The 22,605-nt window shown below is 30.3% G+C and overlaps 1 protein-coding gene across 1 annotated transcript in view; it reads right to left on the bottom strand.

Moving 5' to 3' along the window:
* The window catches only part of LOC106466963 (heat shock 70 kDa protein 4-like), an 85,195-nt gene that overhangs the window by 53,845 nt on the left and 8,745 nt on the right, over positions 1–22,605 (bottom strand). Inside the window, exons 3-6 of the mRNA XM_013927276.2 lie at positions 20,583–20,705; positions 15,812–15,911; positions 11,652–11,779; positions 10,135–10,379 (exon numbers count right to left, since the gene is read on the bottom strand). Coding sequence (XP_013782730.1) covers positions 10,135–10,379; positions 11,652–11,779; positions 15,812–15,911; positions 20,583–20,705 — 596 coding nt within the window. The remainder of the gene's footprint in view (positions 1–10,134; positions 10,380–11,651; positions 11,780–15,811; positions 15,912–20,582; positions 20,706–22,605) is intronic.

Genomic DNA, 22,605 nt, shown 5'->3' with positions numbered 1-22,605 from the left:
AACACCGCTTATTAAACATGTCTATATACTTCATATTGTACCTATGTAAGCATGTAAATACAAAAGAAGTACATGGCTTATTAACCACATCTACATACTTGAGTTTTTGTGCTCATCTTAAACCTTTCGAGATGGGTCACAGGTGAAAGGCCATGTCATCTCGTTTGTTGACTCACATTCAAAATTTTATTGAACTACTATTTCATGAATTTATGTCAATAACTTTGGTATCAAACTGTAGATTATAATTCAGATTTTAGTACTATATATTATTCAATTTCTTAATCTAAAAACAAATATTAAAAAACATAGATAAACATTGATTTTTGTGTGTCATGTGGTATATGTTGAATGCAGCACTGGTTCAAATTAGATGTGTATGAAGTCAAAATACTGTCTATAGTTTCATATGAATTAGAAACTCAAATTACCAATATTGACAAGCTAGAAAATAAAATAAGAGCCTCTTATCTTTTCAATTTGCTAAGATATTTCTCATGTAATAAATCAAACACAGTGGCACCCCGCCCACCTCTTTCCACTTTTGGAAACGCTTCCTTATATACACTTACATCTATATATGACATGAATAACCAATAAGAAGCTCAGAATGTCCCCCTAGTGGCTTTCTCAGACATTGGCATTCTTTCTTTTCAACCAAGATTTCAGTAAGGTAGAATGTGTCTTTAGTCTGCTTGAAATTTCATATTTTTTTTTAAGAGTAAAATACATCTTAGTTACTAAGTTTGATAAATTGTAGTGAAATTCTATGGTATTAAAGTAGTAATTTATGATTTTTTTAATTATTCAAATGTATATATATATTAAAACCAAAAAAAAATATTTAGCTTCATATCCTCCACGTGCAAATTTTTTAAAGGCTTAGCAGCCTACATCAAGCAACAACTGAGTACAAAGGTCCTAACTAGAAGAGATAATTATTTGCTTTGGTTGCTGTTCTATGTTTTAAGAAAAATAAGTTTAAGAATTTATTTCAAAATAGCAATTATCTATATACACATATAATGTTTAATAATTGAAATGTGACTGTATTTTACAAAATACTAGTGTACTAAAACACGGCCAAGACAAGTTACTTTGTACAGACCAAAGGTCAGTTTTATGTCATTTGATATGGTAACATAAGTGCACGTGCCCGCGTCATTGTAACTTCTGTATTGTTAGCCAGGCACAGATGAAAGGTCAATATAATAAAAAATACTAAATGTATAATGTTATGAGATTTAAGCTATTTAAAACATTTATGTTTTCGTTTTATAATCTGTGTTCATTCTAGAATGAAAGAGGCATAATTTATATTTATTTCCTAATTTTTTATGGTGGTTGCGAGATCGGTCAAATCTACCAAACCTGTACAGAGGTTAATTACTGAAAATAACAGATAAAATAAGTTTTTTTTAAGAAATGTTTGATAACTATCTGAACATTATAAAGATTTTGCTTGTGAAATTTGAAAATTTTCTGATGCATAAAAGTATTTTTAATCTTAAAATTAAATTTACTTTGCATGATTGATAGGCACGATGTGAAAAGAAAAAAAAGGCATGACAAACATTGCTTTACAAACCTTACAACTTAATAAAAAAAATTTGGCATAGGAAAGCACTGTAATGTTTACTGATAATCTGCCAAATTTCATTAACATTCGCTTACTAATTTAAAAATTATAGCATGAAAACTATAACAAGCACTAAATGGTGATGAGGTCGGTCCCAGGGACCAAGCCCATGCTGAAAGAGTTAAACCCACTGTGATCATATAAATACAAAACTTGAACACTGCTTATTAAACATGTCTATATACTTCAGTTCTTTGTTCATATTATACCTATACAAACATATAAATGAAAAAAAAGAACATTTGTTTCTCACATGTAATTCAGTTCTTTGCTCATACTAAACCCTCTATGAACGCACACACAAAAATTATTGTTGAATTAAGACTTAAATAACCTTCACTAACAACTAAAAAATACAGATCTCTCTCACTAATGTCTAGAATTAAACCCATACACTGAACATATTGCAAAGAAATTATGTCACACTCTACAAAATAGCAATTTACCCATCAATTTACAACAATTTTCCAAAAGAAATGTAACTCAACAATTATGTTATTAGATTAAGAACTATATAAACATTCTGTCCTTTGAATGGATCTTTATGCAGGTGCTGTGCTCAATTAATTCATAATTACTTACATACACTCCCAAATAAATCATATAGAACAGATGGACATGACAACCTAGAAAATATATCTAACATGTGGTATTAATAAGTTCTCTTTGTTCTGCAGTAATTATAAAGTAAGCAATACCCATCAAAATGTCACTTCTTTCTCCTAACACCACTCCTTCAACAAAAGTAGCTGTTCTGTTACACATACTTATAGATCACTCATCAGTTCCTGGTTTTATCACATTAGACACAGTAACTAAGTGGAAACCTTTATAATCTGTTCCACTAACAGAGAAAAATAGTCTTTATCACAGTAGATACACAATTACTAACTGGAAAGCTTTAGAATCTGTTCTAGCAGATACAAGTAGGTTTTATCACATTAGATACATTACTAACTGGAAAGCTTTAGCATCTGTTCTAACAGATACAAGTAGGTTTTATCACATTAGATACATTATAAACTGGAAAGCTTTAGAATCTGTTCTAGCAGATACAAGTAGGTTTTATCACATTAGATATACAATTACTATCTGGAAAACTTTAGAATCTGTTCTACTAAGAGAAACAAATAGGCCTTGTCACATTAGTTACAGTTACTAACTGGAATGCTTTAGAATTTGTTACACTAACAGACAAAGATTTTATCACATTAGATACAGAGTTACTAACTAGAAAGCTTAATAGACTTAAAATATGACTCAAAACTTGAGTGCTTTCAAATAGTCAACTATTCGAAATCGCTCGAGTTTTGAGTCTTATTTTAAGTCTGTTACACTTTATATGTGATCCTTTATGCTAACTCTTTTATCAAAATTAAATAGAAAGCTTTATATTTGTTCTAACAAATAACAGTACAGTTTCTCACATTAGAGACAAAGCTACCAACTAGAAATCTTTAGTTTCTGTTTTAATAACAGATAAAAGTACAGTTTCTCACATTAGAGATGTTTATTAACTGGAAGGCTTTAGTACCTATTCCACTAACAGATACGAGTAAGCTTTATCACATTAGACAGTTACTAAGGAAAGCTTTAGTATCTGTTCGACTAACAGATACAAGTAAGCTTTATCACATTAGACAGTTACTAAGGAAAGCTTTAGTATCTGTTCTACTAACAGATACAAGTAAGCTTTATCACATTAGATATAGTTACTAACTAACAAGATTTAGAATCTGTTTTAATAACAGATAACAGTTCAGTTATCACAAAGCTAACAACAATAAATCTTTAGTTTCTTTTTTCAGAGATGACAGTACAGTTTTTCACATTGGAGACAAAGCTAACAACAATAAATCTTTAGTTTATTTTTTAATAACAGATAACTGTACAGTTTTTCACATTATAGAGAAAGCTAACAACTATAAATCTTTAGTTTCTGTTTTACTAGCAGATAATAGTACAGTTTATTAAGAATTATTTAAATACCCAAATTTGTTTTTTGCATGATAATATTTTGCTGGAAAAGCTGTGCTTTACAAGATATTTAGGCTTTTATTATCAAGATACTACTATATATGTAAATTAATCTAAAAAAAAGTGATATACCTAAAGAATAACACTGGTACAAACTATATGTTAGTAATAATGCAGTACCACAGGCACCAGATGATGGGATACAGTACAAAAGGCACTTCATGAAATAGAGCAAACAAATGATGGATGATGTTCAGAAAGTAAATGATGCCTTCATTACTAACCTTCTTTCAAACTTGAAAGATTTAATAAACTTAGAAAACTTGAGTTCTTCACTTTTTGGTTGAAATTGGAAAATTTTCCTCAAATAACTGATCTGGATTTCAACACCTATGGAAATAATGAGATCTTGAAAATCACGGAACATTTTCAGGGACACTGCATCTACTAACTATACAAACTTCATATCAAACTGAAAATTGATCAGACACATCCTCAGCTTCTGAGATCAGACTGATGTCTAAGCTAGTAAAGAACATTTCATTACAAAAAATGACATGCAGGACTTAAAATTTCAGTGTCAACACCTGACTATGAGATGTAGTTCAGAGAAATAAACTTAGCCAAGAGAAGTGTGAGAAGCTAATTAATTAGCTCTAGTTCATAAATACTACTGATGATTAACATCAAGAGACCAAGGAGGGGACATCTTGATTTTGACAGAGCATTCACAGAATGATCAAAAATTAAGTATTGAGCAGGCTAGACAAAAACAGAAGAAAAAATTAACAGGCTAATATAAAGCAAAAGAGAAAGTCTACAATGTTATAATGCTTGAATTGTAATTATTAAAATTTATTGGCATAAAACTACCATGTTTTGGTCACACCAGTTTAAAATCATCATCAGAAGTAGCAATCTAGTGTAAACAAAGGTATTATGTACATAAAGTATGGATATTTAGATCATAAACATCAAACAATACTATGACAATGAAGAAAATTGTTTCCACAATGGATTTAAACTGGGTCCTTCATCCCTTTTTTAGTATTTCTACAGATTCACATATACATTTCTCTGTTCAAAGTTACTAAGCTGTGGAATAATTTTGACATTAGTCCACTTCATCTGTGATCTTTATGCATCAGGTGATAAGCAATTTATTCACTTCCCACTTTTTAGTGATTTGTGAGATTTATTTTAACTACCAATAATCATTTTGTCTATAAAATATACAATTTACCACAATTACAAATTATTTAATAAATCACATACTTTATTTCTAGACTAAAAATTTATTTGACAGACCAAGAATAAATTTACTATGGGCTTTTTTTCTTATTATCATGATATTTTATATATATGCTCTACACATTATTGTTGAGCTTTCTAAGTACATAATACCTTTTTACACACTATACTGTCACTACACTGACAACTTGGAAATGATTAAAGACAAGACTGAAGAAGCTATTGGAAATGTACAGAAGGATTTAAACAGAAAGACCAGAGTACAAAAGGACATTATTAAAGTCAAAAGCAAAGTCCAGAATGACATCTATGAATTATGGAAAGACTATAACAGCAAGATCAATCAGGTAGAAAAAACATCTGTGACCAAATAACACATTTGGTAAATGAACTAGTAAATATAAAGATTAAGCCAGTCACAAAATCTGACCATACACTTCAACCTAAAACACCAGTTCCTACTAAATATGGAATTGGAGCCACTATCTGGTCTACACCAGTACCACAACTACTGTATCATCTATTACTGCAGGACCTACCTGGAGTATTCCAACCATATCACTTCTTAATCCAGTTCAAAAATTTAGCTGGCCAATTAAATAACAATGCCCAATTGAGAAACCAAATACTATGATGGAAATGTACCTTGGAAGATATATCAAGTTAAATTTGAAATAATTTTAGGAGTGAACAGGAGGAATAGTGAACAACAAACTATTCATCTTCATTATCCATTTAATTAAAAGGACCAGATTTAATAACACTACTATTTGTTCCTTAAAATTTTGACCCATTTTACTACTTTTTGCAAATAATAAACAATTTGTAATATATATATATAATGCAAAATATTTTGTTTTATTTATGATTACAAGACAGCAAACTTAAATAAGACTTATATATATATATATATATACCCAGATTGATTAGGAACAACTTTTCAAAGAGATGTGACAACAAGTTAAGACAATAGGTTAAGCAACTCTCAGACTAGGAACTGTAATAAATGTCAAGTATTGGTAACTGCCTTACCCAACAGGTTCAGAGCAACACAACAGAAGGAAGTATCCAAAGAAATGTTCCATAATGGGGTATGGAAGAAAGAAGAAACCTAAGACAAACTTACAGAAGCTTTTTAACAGTTTGCCCAATTATCATCTCAAGACACTCCTCATGAAATAATGGATTTGCTGACACACAACCAATTCATAAATGTCATAGCAGATGAAAATATGAGAATCAGGGTGAAGTAAAGTAGGTGTACATCTTTAAAGGAAGCTCTACAGTTGGTGACAGATCTAGAATTCATTAAGGTCACAGATCAGCAGCTAAAGACACCATCTTGAAGTTACAGGATCATCAGATCAAGTAGTAATGAAAACACACCTCCCTCTGATAAAGTCTAGAAGAACTACACTAGGTTTTCCTAGTATAACATGATAGAACATATTGCAGGAACAGAAAACAAAAGCATACAGAGATACACATCTCCCAAAGGATACTAAAAAGAAGAAACTGTTACAGATGTGATATACTTGACCATTACAGCCAAGACTTTGAGCAATCAACAGTTGTTAATAAGCCAATAATACAATAGCCTAACGATGAGTTTTCAAGCCCAACAGAGGGTTAACCAGAAATTGGAAGTGAAATACTCACAAGTTATTAGAAATAAATCTTTATTTAGTGACTGGAACATAGTAGCACCAAACATTCAAGTATGTCCTGAGTTAGCTAAGAAAATACTTGTACTAGTGTCAAACCTGAAGAATAATATGTCATACATGACCTTACCTTGGATAGTCTTAACCCTATAGCCCCAGCACAATTTTTAAATTCCTTTCTGCATTGGTACTGCATTACGTTCAGTGTTTAATCAAATCAATTTACTATCAATAAAAGTCAATGAAATTAACATTATAATGTATGTTATAATTTGTATTTTTATGTTATCTAAGTTATAATTCCTTTGTTTCGAATGAAACATTTTAAAAAAATACTTAAACCGAAGTTTCATGTCACGTGATCCATGCACTATGACAAATCCCCACTTCACCAGGAGCAAAGTATAAACACATACACACACATGCAATTTATATGACTGTCTAGACGTCAATGTAGGTCTATGTGCCCTTTTGACATTTAAGATACAAAGTCTTAGAATTGTATTCACTGGTAAACAGACAAATTTTCCAACCCTTGATAGGTGACACACCCACCTTCTATACTTTGTCTTGAGATCTACAATGAGATATACAAGTGTATATAGTCATTAGAAAAAGCTCAGTTTACAATATGCCACACCAAGAGTTAATTTGAAATTGGCATGCAGTATACAAGTACCCGCTGTTAGAATTGTTGTCTGCTTGATCAAATATAGCATTTATAGTGGTTTCTTACCTAACATGCTACAGTTAGAGAGACAGTTAAATTATATTTAGGTCTCACTTTTATATTTTAGTTAATTATGTATTACTTGTGTTTTAAAAATAATATTTGAAAGGTTTTAATGATTTTTTATAAGTTTAACTTGTTTCCTGGATTGTGAAAGTGTATAAACAAGATGGTGTCATTCGCGTATTTAGAGCATTAGTGAAACAAGTCTTTGTATGGGGGGTCATCGTATAATAATAACAATAATATAGCCCTGCGAGCACCAGTTGCCATATTGGCATTAATAATAAAAGACAATGAACTGGAAAGGGAAATTAAAAATAAACTATAAATGAAAAGATAAAGATGTGAAATTATGCATATTAAAAAAATAAGCTTCAAAAGACTTCTAAGAAGAGCTAAAAGGCATTTACATATTTCCATTTCTTAATTTTATACATTTCATTACACTGTACATTCATGATAATAGGTAAAGTTAGTGATATAGTGGAGAGAATAGAAAATAAAATATAAATATTTACTTAAAAACTTTTGATATTCATTAAGCAGGTTCTAGAGATCATTTTGAAAGATTAAAATAGCATTTTCTTACTTCATATAAAAATCACCTTGCAGATCAGATATGCAGAGTCTGAGTGCAAATATGTAAATTAAATAATTTTTGTTTTATTAGAAAAAGTAGAATAAAATCAAAGTTAAATATTTTATTTTTCTGAAACCACATGCTCTTAGGAAAGTTCTTGTCAAATTTTAAACAATTTTATCCACTAGTTTTATTTTTGGAACAAAATACAACAATAGTGATGTTAGGTACTACGAATCATATCATGCCAATGGCAAAGGGTTAAATAAGTTTGTAAAAAATAAAAAGTCTCTTATATTAATGCTAATTAATCTGTATTACATCAAGGTGGCATGGTACAGCTGAACAATTCTTATTGCAAAAAAAAACTAACTTCAAAGGTAGGCAGATGTAGGGAAGGATCAGTAATATGATTTATAGATTTGAAGACATACAGTTCAAGCCAAATGTCATCTACTGTGATTGTCTGTGGAAAAAATGTCAGTGAGAGAACTGCAAAATTGTTAATTTGTGAAAAGTTGTAATTGAAGCAAGTCCTACATTTATTTCAAAAATTTATCAAAACATTTATGTATAAGAAACTAGGCCTACAAGTGAATGTAACTCTAGGAAACATTTACTAAAAAAATAAATTAACTCATTATTGTTAAGTGGAATAAACTTGGCATTATTATTAATCCAAAAGAACTCACCCAACAATAAAACACGTTAAAACCTTTCTTTCCTCTAGTATCTCAAAATGTGGTAAGCAACTGCTGATGTTTCAGCTATTAAAATCTTGGTTAACAATTTTCACTGAAAGTTAGCTAAGAAAATGCTTGTACTATTGTCATCTCTGAATCCATATTTTCATATTCTTATTAACCCTATCCAGACCACCATTCAGGCATCAAGTGAAAACCTGTGTATCAACTTTCGAAATTAAGTACAAATAATTCTTAACTTTATTTCAATGACTTTTAACAAAAATATTTTGGAACTGATATATTTACATTTCTAGTAACTTATTATTATTATTTTTTATTTAAACTTTCATTTCTACTCACCTCTAGGAAATCTTGCCTGTAAACAACATACTTAGATATTTTGTAACTGTTCTGCCCATTTCACAGCATATGTTTAAAAAAAAACCTATCAACCCCATAGAATATAACTATTCATTTATTGTTTCTCATGAGATGTTCTCTTCTCTATAACGGTTTTGTTATTGCAGCCTTTTGTTATCACCCTTTTATGATGTTACAGTATGTGGTCTGAATTACTAATTAAGCAAAGATTTGAAAATAGAACCATGCAAGGTTTGAATACCATTGGATAGAGAATTATGAAGTATTTACATCAATGTAAAATGAATAAAGTGATGTGAGAAGTAATTCAGGATTTCATGGGAAAATGACTAGATGGAAATCCTACAGGGATGAACAAAGGAATGTAAATGGAAAGTTTAGAAGACTTAGGAACAAAACACATTTGGCAATTTTTTGTTTGTTTCTTTCTTTCTTTAAACAATCTTTTTATCCTTGAAAAATTTCTTTAGTTAGATTATATTTGTTTAAAAGCTTTGGAAGTATTGTTAGGCTTAATAAGTACAGAAGATGAAGGTAAAATATTCTTATTGAGTATTATTGTGAACTTTATCCTAATCAAACAATACACATAAATAAAAAAATTTTCTGAAATCAGGATATATTTATTAGACATAAATTAATCTGAAACAAGAATACTGTTAGCAAAACTACTACCAAGCCTGACAAGATAATAGTAATGTCAGATACTGGGTCAACAATTAATCTTCGTCACCTTTTGCCATGCTTTGTATGATTTATAGTCAGAAGTGCTGATCACTGCAAGTATTAAAATTAAAATCTAATGAACATAAGTTATGCTGAAACTGCCTGGATACATCAAATGATACTTTATGTCAAGAAAAAAAAAATTGAAATTCTGAGATGAAAGGTTTTGTTTTCAAAACAGTGTCTCACAAAAAATATTTAGAAATTACACTACATAAAAAGTGATATACAAATCAAATCATTTGAATTTTTTAAGACAAAACTAGATACCATTTAGTAAGTTTCATGGAATTTAGTCAAGTATTTCCACTGTGAAAAGGTAAAAATAAAGAGATACCAATGAAAGTCCAATGATCCAAATACAGCTAATATTCTTTATTTTACAGGCGTAACTTCTAATTTACTTTTAGCATGGAAAAAAGTTTTCTTGAACAGATCATAAAGATGATTTTTTTAGACTAGCTTCACTAAATTATTCTTGGACAAAATCGACTGACCGTTTCATCTTTGCTGCAACATCCTTGTCTTCCATAAAACATTCAATGTTTAGTGGTAGCTCGTGTGGATTAGCACTCATCTGCTTCTTGAGCTTCTCACTCTCGTTCAGCAGCCTCACAATGGCCTTCCTACTGGACATGACGTTAACCTTGTACTTGGTGCGAAATTCTTCGGCAAACTGACGAACCAGTATGTTGTCAAAGTCTCTCCCTCCTACGTTTGTGTCCCACGTAGCAGCTAGCATCTGGTATATTTTACAAAAGAATTATTGAATAGTATGTATATCTAACTACAAACTACACTACATATCTTTGACAGCTTATAAATCCTGAAAATATATTTATCTTCTTTACTCTTGCCATAACTTGTAAATTCCCAGTTGTTCTAATGCAAAAGTGAATATTTTTCTTTTGTAGTAATATAACATGTAATATAAAAACAGAACAAGCAAGACAGTTCTTTGTTACTGTTTAACATGACCATTATTCATAATCACTATGATAAAAAAAATTTAAATTATACAACAACAACTATCTGTTAATAAAAATGTCCTGGTTTCGTAAATACATTTAACCTAAAATTGTCTATATTTTTTAATTAAAATTACTGTTTAACCTGCTCAAACTACAAATAACCTAATAAAACACATTACTTTAATATTTCCTTTCATAGATGTTTATAAATACAGCACAACAAATTAATAATTATCACTACAGGCTATGAAGTTAACAAAACTAGGATTTCATGTGATAAAATGTTTCCAAACCCAAAGAACAAGTTATCAGAACTGAAATTTCAGGGTAAAACAGTTTTCTCAAATCCACACAGAATAAATTATTGGCAGCTTATTTCTACTTATTCATATCAAATACAAAAATTATAATGAAAGCAATAAGAATTAAGAAAGGTTCTAAACACTTACAAAATTTTTGCCAGTTTAAAACTTGTTTTAATATATTGAAATTGAGATATAATAGCATTTTGGAACAGAGTTAAGAAGCCACTTTCGCATTCAAGACAAAACTCGCATCACATCTACAAACATATAATTAACCTATGAGAGACAGAATTCAGAAGCCATGGTCACACTACAAGTCTCACATCAGAACTACAAACCTGTAATTAACCTGTCAGAGACAGAGTTCAGAAGCCATGTTCACATCCAAGACAAGTCTCACAACAGAACCAACAACATGCACACAGTCCTCTCACCAACAAGAAAACCTTGAAGGTTGAGGTTCTGCCTACAGTTGCTTCATGCTGTGACACCAGCAGTGTTCTAATGCAATGCATTTGTCATTCAGAGAATGGATTAAGCTTTTCATCATGACTCTGTTACCAGATTACTACCCTATAGAAACGTGATAAATCATGCAACAAAGAACATATTAATAAAATCAATCACCTAACAAACATTAGGTTACTTCTAAGTAACAAGTACCTATTAAAACATACTTTTGGTCTACTGTTGCTACATAGCACCACTAGCACACAATGAGAAGATGACCAACCTTACCTTAAGTTTACCTTTAGTAAAAGCACAGGCTGATACTTGGATAGCTGAATGGCCCACATCCACAAACACTACATTTTTAGGCTTATCATCTTCTAAGTCTGTCTTGTAGAAGCCATAATTCAAGGCAACTATATATAAAAAAAGATAAACTGTGGTAAAGACACCATAATTCAAGGTAACTATATATAAAAAAGATAAACTGTGGTAAAGAAACCATAATTCAAATTAACTATAGAAAAGACAAACTTTGGTAAACAAACCATAATTCAAGGTAACTATAGAAAAGATGAAATGTGGTAAAGAAACCATAATTCAAGGCAAACATATTAAAAATGAAATGTGGTAAAGAAACCATAATTCAAGGCACTTATATAAAAGATGAAATGTGGTAAAGAAACCATAATTCAAGGCACTTGTATAATAGATGAAATGTGGTAAAGAAACCATAATTCAAGGCAACTATATAAAAGATGAAATGTGGTAAAAAAATCATAATTCAAGGCAACTATATAAAAGATGAAATGTGGTAAAGAAACCATAATTCAAGGCAAACATATTAAAAATGAAATGTGGTAAAGAAGCCATAATTCAAGGCACTTATATAAAAGATGAAATGTGGTATATAAGCCATAATTCAAGGCAACTATATAAAAGATAAACTGTGGTAAATAAACCATAATTCAAAGCAACTATTTAAAATATAATCTGTGGTAAATCTAAAGTACTGTATGTGTTTGACTTTGCTACTGATGTCTATATCACAACAGGCTAAATCAGTATTAACTCTCTCAACAAGGGCTCAGTCAATTTGACCCACTACATGACCTCTTTGTACTTGAATAGTCTTTATAGATTTAATTATCCTATCTTTCAATATAATATATATATCCACAAAATCTTTCACATACAAAAAATCTTATTTTTAGTGAAGTATTTTTAATAATATAAAGATTTGTCGATTAATATATTGAGTATCTGTTCTGAATAGACTGTGTGCAAAGTAATTTTTATGTTAAAACTAAAATACTTTTCCTCATTTCAAAAATTTCAAATTTCCTTTATGTAATCCCTAAAACCTCCTAACTGCATGTCAAACGTTTTTTTTTTTCAGTAAAACTTTATAGTTTCTCCGTTATTTTCTCTACCCTATCTCAAAACTGGATTGGTAAATTTTACTGATCTCGTAACCACTAAAAAAAATCAAAATAAACCTAAATTACCCTTTCTTTCTTTCTAATATAACTTCAAATTGGAAAATGAAACTACATTCATTTATCCCAAGTAACTCTTAAGTTTGTAACAGTATACATCCATTTATAATTAAATTATATTGTTTTCTTGCTTTTTGAACAGTGTCTATCAGCTATATGTACCATTATAAGTTGTAAATCACTTGTGTAATGTTCAGCTCACGTTAAGCTTTTGAATTACATTACCCAAGAGCTGCTTGCGTGCGTACCTCGTGAACCACTTTAATTATTATTACTTATTTTACCTAATCTAGTCTTAAATAACAAAAGATCTCTATTCTTAGATTTTAGTTACTTTTATAATAACAAATAAAAAACAAATATGAAAAACAAGAAATAAAGTATGTACCCAATCTTTTTTCTTGCCCTCGACTGTTGAGGACAGAAGCCTGATTTTTTTTATAGTAATGCACTAAATAACTTTTAGTTAATTAAATAATACACCAGAGAATATAGACTAATAACATGCAAAAAGTAGACAAATTCACTTACCTCTCAAAATTTTCCTGGATTTCTAACTACGCTAAAAGAGCCATTACAAATTCATCCAAGCCAGTCATTAACTTTCCTACGAGAATGATGTTGCTACTCGGAGTAAAATTGATTATCTGTTCAGAACACAACGTTATACAATATGTCATCTGACAGAAGAAAACCTTGACTTTCTATTGGTTATAGGTAATATATCATGAAACGTAAGAGAGAACTATCAACGAGTTGTGAAAGAGAAGATGTGACAGGTGGGTGTGGTAGGAGGGGTGTGATTTTCTATTTGATAGCTCTGTAACCAAACAAAATTGAAAGCTATAAAAATTATGGTTTATTTCAGCAGTAACAATTTTATAGAGTATTTTATGTTTAATTTTGTACAATTTTGAGGGGTGATGGATAAAATAGGGATGATGACACGCCAAGACAATTTGTGTCACGTGGGTCACAGTAGTGGAAATTCAGGACTTTTTTAAATATTGCCTTGTAGAATTAAGAACTTAAAACTTCTATACTATTAAAATATAGATTATTAGCTAAGATTTAATGCTATTCTAATTGGTATAACATAAACAAAAAGTAGTTTAATGAAATTTTGAATGTAACACACTGAAACCTTGTATCATGCTCAGTAAAGGGTACACGGGACAATAGGGTTAAATATTATTAACACAAATTTAAAGATGAAAAACAAACCTGATACAGCTTGTACAATTTCATGTTAAGTTATTGGAAAAGAAGGTCACAGCTTTCAATATTGACTTAAATGACTGAACTACAAGGCTTAAGAGAGATTAACATAAAATCAGTCAAAGAATCTGTGCATCACATGGGCCAACAGCTTCTCTAACTCTCCAAATGATTTGACCTATTCACTCCCCGACAGGTCAAGTTTAAAACAAAATAGCACTTAACTGTCCTTGCAGTTTGATGAAAAGTGTACATTTAATGAATATACTGCTTTTTAACCTCAACTGTGATGTAATTTCCTCTAGTGAGAAATCATAGGTTACTGATGTAACACAATATGTAAGCTCATTCACCAGTCTTTACAAGTATGAAAATTGATAATGCTTCCAATTCAGTGAAAATCCACACAGAGATCAGAACAAAGTGGTAAAATGATAGCTTGGTAATATGTTGCTAGAAGAATAGATGTTTATGAACAACTTCCACAACATTATGGTCCTTGCTTTATTCAGAACAAAGTGATAAAATCTTATGTTGGTAATATGTTGCTAGAAGAAAAGATGTTTATGAACAACATTATGATCCTTGCTTTATTCAGAACAAAGCGACAAAATCTTATGTTGGTAATATGTTGCTAGAAGAAAAGATGTTTATGAACAACTTCCACTACATTATGGTCCTTGCTTTATTCAGAACAAAGTGATAAAATCTTATGTTGGTAATATGTTGCTAGAAGAAATAAGATGTTTATGAACAATTTCCACAACATTATGGTCCTTGCTTTATTCAGAACAAAGTGATAAAATCTTAGCTTGGTGATATGTTGCAAGAAGAAAAGATGTTTATAAACAACTTCCACTACATTATGGTCTTACTTGAAACTTTGCTTTATCATTTTTTACTCCATTTCAATAATGATGTCGGAATATGATGGAAAAAATATTTTTTTGTAGAACAAGATGAGGTAGGCTTAGTTAAGTCATTTTTTATTTGACTGTATCAAGTCTTATTTCACTGACAAAGATACTGTGTTAAGCCTTGTTTATATCAGGCCTAACCAGCCTAAGTAACTGCTTGAATGAACAAAGAAAATCACTTAAATATAGATACATACATACAAATCTCATTACATATATAAATTAAACCTTCTGATCAACAATTATACAAAAGTTTGTTTGCTTACAATTTTGGTAAGATAAAAGTTAATTTTATTATAGGCTATGATTGTAAACAGTTAAAATGTGTGTTGTGTTTTCACTGAAAATAAAGATAAAATTCACAGGTTTAAAAAACTATTTTGTAGGGAAGTTTGAAAGAATGTAGGAAGACAAAAATTAGTAATTAAAATCAACAACAAATATAAGCATTATTAATTTTTGCAAAAAACATTTCACACAAAATCTTGAAATTTCAAAGCTGTAGATAGTAACTCAGTGTTTAAAAACAAACTACCTAACAAGTCCATTGAATCAATGCATCCAGTTCTCCTAGTTAAATTTGGTTAAGATACTACCTGCTTTTAAAAACTAGTTATATTAGCATATTTTAAATACCAGCATTTAACTAATATCAACAACACCAACATTCATGGTCAATATAAAAACAATAAAAAAATTCTTCATAACTTACACAAATACAAACATCACAGTTACGAGAAAATTAATATTCAACTAAACATTTAAAAAGACCACTATTACACTAAATTCAACCCAAACACAATAAAAAAATTACCTGCAGTTGTTTCATTCATCAATCTTAAGACATTCAATCCAGCAATTTGAGCAGCATCCAACATAGCTCTCCTTTCAACATCAGTGAAATATACAGGAACCTAAAATCATAAATTTCTGAGTTTGACTTTATATTAGGCCCTGCCTGAAATGATATAGCAGTTATTGATTATGTACTTTGTAAAGTTGTGCACATGTACACAGAACAGTGTACAATCTAAACCTATGTACAGATTAGTGCTTTTGTTTCTTTGATCGCTTTTAACCCTATCGACACAGGTCATGGGTCAAAAGCCATGTCATCACATTTGTTGACTCACATTCAAAATTTTATTGAACTACTATTTTATGAATGTATGTCAATAAGTTTGGTATCTAATTGTAGATTATAATTCAAATTTTAGTATTATCCATTAGTTAATTTCGTAATTTAAAAGTAAATATCAAAACAAAATTCATAAATATCTATTTTTCTGTGTCACGTGGTATGTTGAATGCAGCTTTGGTTCAAATTACATGTTTGTGATGTCCAAATACAAAGTCTATACTTTCTCATGAATTAGAAACTCAAGTTACCAATGTTGACAAGCTAGAATCTAAAATAAGAACCTCCTATCTTTTCTATTTGCTGAGATATCGCTACATTTACTGAATCAAACACAGTGGCCCCTCTCACCTCTTTCCATTTTTGGAAATGCGTAAGTACATTATTCCTGTCTATGACATGTGAATAACCAATCAAAAGCTCAGAATGTCCCCCATGTGGTTTTCTCAGGCTCTAAAAAGTGGGAAGTTCCCAAGATTATTTTTTGTCTCGAATCTCAGAAAAATATTTTTTACACAAATACAGTTTAGTAGTAAGCCTAATGAATTACAATGGATTTCTGCAATATTGATAAAGTAATTTATAATATTTGGTTATTTCAAAATGCACATATAAAACCTAATATAACTATTTTGTTTTACATCCTCCACATACGAAATTCGACAAGGCTTAGCCAATTACTGCAAGTGAGTACAAACTGTGTAAGTAGAAGAAATCATTGTTTTCTATATTGCTTTATTTACTTTATTTGTAATTAGTAATTATATATACACACACACACACATGTAATGTATTATAACCAAAATGTGACTATTTTACAAAATACTGTTTTATTACAAAAACTGTACACAGGTCCCTTTGTAAAGGCCAGTTTTATACTATTGAATATGGTAACATGAGTGCACGTGTGCCACATCATTGAAACTTCTGTAATGTTAGTTAGACACAGCTGAAAGGTTTATTTGTGTGCTAAAGCTACACAATGGGCTATCTGTGCTCTGCCCACCACAGGTATAGAAACCCAGATTTTAGTGTTGTAAGCCTGTAGACATACTGCTGTACCACTGGGAGGGCCAGTTGAATAGTCAATAAAATAAAAATAATAAATAAATATATATATATAGATGTATAATGCTACGAGATTTAAACTATGTGGTCATTCTAAAATGAAAAAACGTAATATATATCTATTTCCTAATTTTCTATGGTGCTTAAGAGGTCGGTCAAATCGACCAAACCTATACAGAGATACAATAGTGAAATTAATAGATAAAATATAAAGTTTTTTTCTATAAAAATAAGTTTGATAATTATTTGAAAGTTATTAGGAGATTATAAAGATTTTGCATGTGAAATTTAACAATTTTCTGATGCATAAAAGTATTTTTAATCTTAAAATGAAAATTACTTTGTATGTTGGATAGGCAAAATGCAAAAAGAAATAAAGGGCATGAGAAAAACATTGCTTTACAAACCTTAGGACTTAACAAAAAATGAATATTTTGTGTATCAAAGCATTGTAATGTTTACTGATAATCTGCCAAATTTCGTTAACATACACTTACTAATTTAAATCGCATAGCATAAAAACTATAGCAAGCACAAAACAGTTACGAGGTCGGTCACAGGAACAGAGGCCGTGCTGAGAGAGTTAACATAAACAATGAAAATATTTTAACAAGATAATCTGACTAAGCTTTGATCTATATTAAGGAGTATATCACAATATAGATGTGAATTTGAAATAGAAAATTACTTAGTAGGACAACTGTATACATATAATAAAGTTACAATTATTCGTTAGCTTTAGTTACATGTTTGTTCACATAACATTAGTAATCAAGCTTTTGTCAAACATAAATTTTCCATATACAATGGAAATATATATATATTTTTACTAAAAGTGTTTAGGCATATTTTGCCTCTACAGACATGCTCTCATACATAAAAGCTTCAGTAAAATAATTTGATTTCACAAGTTAAAAATAAAGGAATTTCTAAAATGTTTAACTCTCTCACTATGAGCTTGGTTCCAAGGACCAACCTCAATAATTTTGTGCTTGTTATAATTTTCATGGTATTATTTTTAAAACCATATGCATATCTTCACAAAAATTTGCAGATTATCAGTACGCATTACAAGGCTTTAGTACACAAAATATCAGATTTTTTTTATCAAGTTTTAAGATTGTCAAATTTCACATGCATATAATCTCCTAATAACCTCCAGATAATTTTTATAGAAAAAAAACTTTATATTTTATCTGTTAATTTCACTATTGTATCTCTCTACATTATAACCAACATAAAAAATTTGGAAATAGATATAAATTATGCTTTTTTCCCTAACAGAACAACTACAAATTATAAATAGAAACCACAAATGTTTAGTCTAAATAGCTTAAATCTTGTAACATTATCCATCTATATATATCCATTATTTTTATTTTATTGACCTTTCAGTTGCATCTAACTAATATTACAGAAGTTTCAATGATGTGGTGGATATGCACTCATGTTACCATATCCAATGGCATAAAACTGACCTTCACAAAAGACCTGTCTTTGGTTTGTTCTAGTGAACCAGTATTTTGTAAAATACAGTCACATTTTGTTTATAATACATTATATATATATTATTACTATTTATAAATAAGTTCCTAAATTTCAGTTATTTTTCTTAAAACTTAGAACTGTAAATAAAGAAATATAGAACAATGATCTCTTCTACTTGCAAAGTTTGTACTCATTTGCCTGCTTGCAGTAATTTGCTAAGCCTTGTAAAATTTTGCACATGGAGAATGTAAATACATTTTTTTAAGGTTTTATATATGCATTTTGAAATAACCAAATATTATAAATTACTCTATCAATATTGAAGAATTCCACTGTAATTTATCAGTTTTACTAACTAAACTGTACTTGGGTAAAAAAAATAGTTTTTGGACAACATTCTCACTTACCTTTTCCTTCTGAGATTCGAGACAAAGAAATAATCTTGGGAACTTCCCACCTTCTAGAGCCTGAGAAAACCATGTGGGGGACATTCTGAGCTTTTGACTGGTTATTCACATCATGGACAGAAATTGGTGTACATAAGAATTTCCAAAAATGAAAAGAGGTGAGAGGGGCCACTGTGTTTGATTCAGTAAATGTAGTGATATCTCAGCAAATAGAAAAGATAGGAGGTTCTTATTTTAGATTCTAGCTGTCAACATCGGTAATTTAAGTTTCTAATTCATGAGAAAGTATAGACTTTGTATTTGGACATCACAAACATGTAATTTGAACCAAAGCTGCATTCAACATACCACTTGACACAGAAAAATAGATATTTATGAATTTTGTTTTGATATTTACTTTCAAATTATGAAATTAACTAATGCATAATACTAAAATTTGAATGATCTACAATGTGAGAAACTTATTAGCATACATTCATAAAATAGTAGCTCAATAAAATTTTGAATACAAGTCTACAAACATTATGACATGCCATTTGACCCCTGACCTAGGAAGATCTGTAACGAGATGGTCAAACCTCTGTTGTTATTATTCATGTCATAACTTAAGTTCAGGTGGCAAACCAGGCCACCATTCTTAAAAGGGAAAGCCACAACAATAGTATTTCAAGATGCAGTGCAGGCCAACTTTCTAAAATCTAAAACTACAGTATAGCTAGTGCAGCAGAGGCCAACTTTCTAAAACAAAAAGCTAAAAATATGGTATGTATAGGTGCAGCACAGGTCATACTTGTGATGAGTACAAACCTGACATGAGTTAGGGGACATATAGATGCAGAGCAAGCCACTGTTTTAAGTGTGAAAATTAAGAGTATGGTATATCTAGGTGCAAGACATGCCATAGTTTTGAGCATGAAAACTAAGGGTATGGTATATCTATGTGCAAGGCATGTCATTGTTTTAAGTGTGAAAACTATAAGAATGGTATATCTAGGTGCAAGGCATGTCATCGTTTTAAGTGTGAAAACTACAGATCTGGTATATCTAGGTGCAAGGTATGTCATCGTCCCGAGTGTGAAAGCTACAGGTGATATATGTATGTTCATGAAAAGTTAACTTTTTACAATGTACAAGATATTTGTATGATATATCTAGGTTCACAACAGGTCGTCTTCAAAAAAATGTTCAAACTGGAGGTATGTTTTATGTAACAGCAGGCTACTACAGAGGTATGATATTCAGGGGAAAACAATCCACTTCTTTAAATTTATATCTAATAGCAATAACCATGTTTCTGTTGCCCCCATAAAAATAGTATAGTTAATACCAAAATTATATTTAAAAAATCATGAAAATAATAGCAAATTCAAAAGTTTCTTCAGAACCATTAACAAAAATTGAACTGTAAGTTGACTTGAACTGTTACTGAAAACTTGTTCACACAAACAATACAGCAATTATAAAAACAGTTTTGTTATACTTACTCCAATAACACAGTCATTGACTTTAATTTTTAAAGATGCTTCAGCAATTTCCTTGAGCTTTGTGAAAAGCATTGCTGTAACCTGTGATACACTGAATGATGTCTCCTCTTGAAGGTACCACACCTATCAGTACAGGTATAAAACAAAAAACCACATGAATAATGTCTCCTTTTGAAGATACAACATCAATAATACAGGCAATAAAAAAAACAATCAAACCATGAAAGTAACCTGTGATATACTGAATGTGACAGAGTGGCTGTCCTTTTAGTTAGGAAGGTATGTTTCCTATCATCAGAGTGGCTGTCCTTTCAGTAAGGAATGCACATTTCCTATCATCAGAGTGGCTGTCCTTTCAGTAAGGAAGGTATGTTTCCTATCATCAGAGTGGCTGTCCTTTCAGTAAGGAAGGTATGTTTCCTATCATCAGAGTGGCTGTCCTTTCAGTAAGGAAGGTATGTTTCCTATCATCAGAGTGGTTGTCCTTTCAGTAAGGAAGGTATGTTTCCTATCATCAGAGTGGCTGTCCTTTCAGTAAGGAAGGTATGATTCCTTTCATCAGAGTAACTGTCCTTTCAGTAAGGAAGGTATGATTCCTATCATCAGAGTGGCTGTCCTTTCAGTAAGGAAGGTATTTTTCCTATCATCAGAGTGGCTGTCCTTTCAGTAAGGAAGATATGATTCCTTTCATCAGAGTAACTGTCCTTTCAGTAAGGAAGGTATGTTTCCTATCACCAAAGTATTTTTAGTATAGTTTGTCTTCTATCATAAAATAATAGTTCTTTTTTTACATTGTGTAATTTTTTGCATCTTTGTTTACACCTTATGTATATATATTTGTGGTGGGTGTAGATATATGCATGACTTTAACTATATAAAAATAACTTTTGCTCTCACTGACCAAGTTTCATTTACTCATCAATTTCTTTATGGGTGACCTATAACCAGACCTTTCAAAATAGTCACCATTATCATTGTCATGCTAAGTATCATGAGTTTTGCTAACAATATTCTTGGTGGAGATCAAATTACATCTAGTAAGTATAGTTCCTTTTCAATAAACAAATTGGTTTATTTCTGTGTCGTGTGACTATGACAAACTTAACAATAATATTCAATAACTTACGAGTCATCAATATTTTTCTGTCACCTACCATATTCATTCAACCTAACTAAGCTTACCTGATGTCTTGTCATATAATATTTCAAACAGGTATAATCTACCAAGAAAACATTTTTCAATAATGAAAACAAGATCTAAAGAAATTATTATAAAAACCCACAGATATATGATTTTTCTCAAGTCTTCTAAGTTTCCCATTTGATTCCTTTATTTTCCCTACAGGAGCTGTGGCAAATTACTTGCCCATGAAACAAAAAGTTACTCTTCAAACCATTTTACATTGATGAAAATAGTTTACAATCTGCTCTAAGCAATGGTTTCATTACTACCTGTTTGGCTTTATTGTGCCATCATAGGTTAAATTTCAAGAAACATGTGTAAATAATTAAAGTACTCAACGTTGTATAATACACAATTAAATTTTATTCAAAAATCAATCAATGGTCGTAAAAGACACTAGATGTTTCAATGTCATTTATATCATCCTCAGGAGTGTGAAAAACAAATACCATGCAACATAATACCAAAAGCCATAGTCATGTGACTACTAGTTTACATATTGGTTGAGTCAATAATATGATGACTAGATAATTTTAGAGAAACCACAGAAATAATGAAACACATCAAAAATAATTATCTTAACTTTCAGCATGAGCTCATCCCTGGGACTGACCTCGTAAACATTTTGTGCTTGTTATAGTTTTCATGCTATAACTTCTAAATTAGTAAGCATATGTTAACAAAATTTGGCAGATTATCAGTAAACATTACAATGCTTTCATGCATACAATATCAAATTATTTTTATTAAGTCTTAAGGTTTGTAAAGCAATGTTTTTCTCATGCCTTTTTTTTTCTTTTCACATATTGCCAATCCAACATGCAAAGTAATTTTCCAAGT

This window comes from Limulus polyphemus, unplaced genomic scaffold, assembly GCF_000517525.1.
Source record: "Limulus polyphemus unplaced genomic scaffold, Limulus_polyphemus-2.1.2 Scaffold2440, whole genome shotgun sequence".
Lineage (NCBI taxonomy): Eukaryota > Metazoa > Arthropoda > Merostomata > Xiphosura > Limulidae > Limulus > Limulus polyphemus.
The sequence above is the reverse complement of the archived record's forward strand: the minus strand, read 5'-3'. Positions and strand labels throughout refer to the sequence as shown.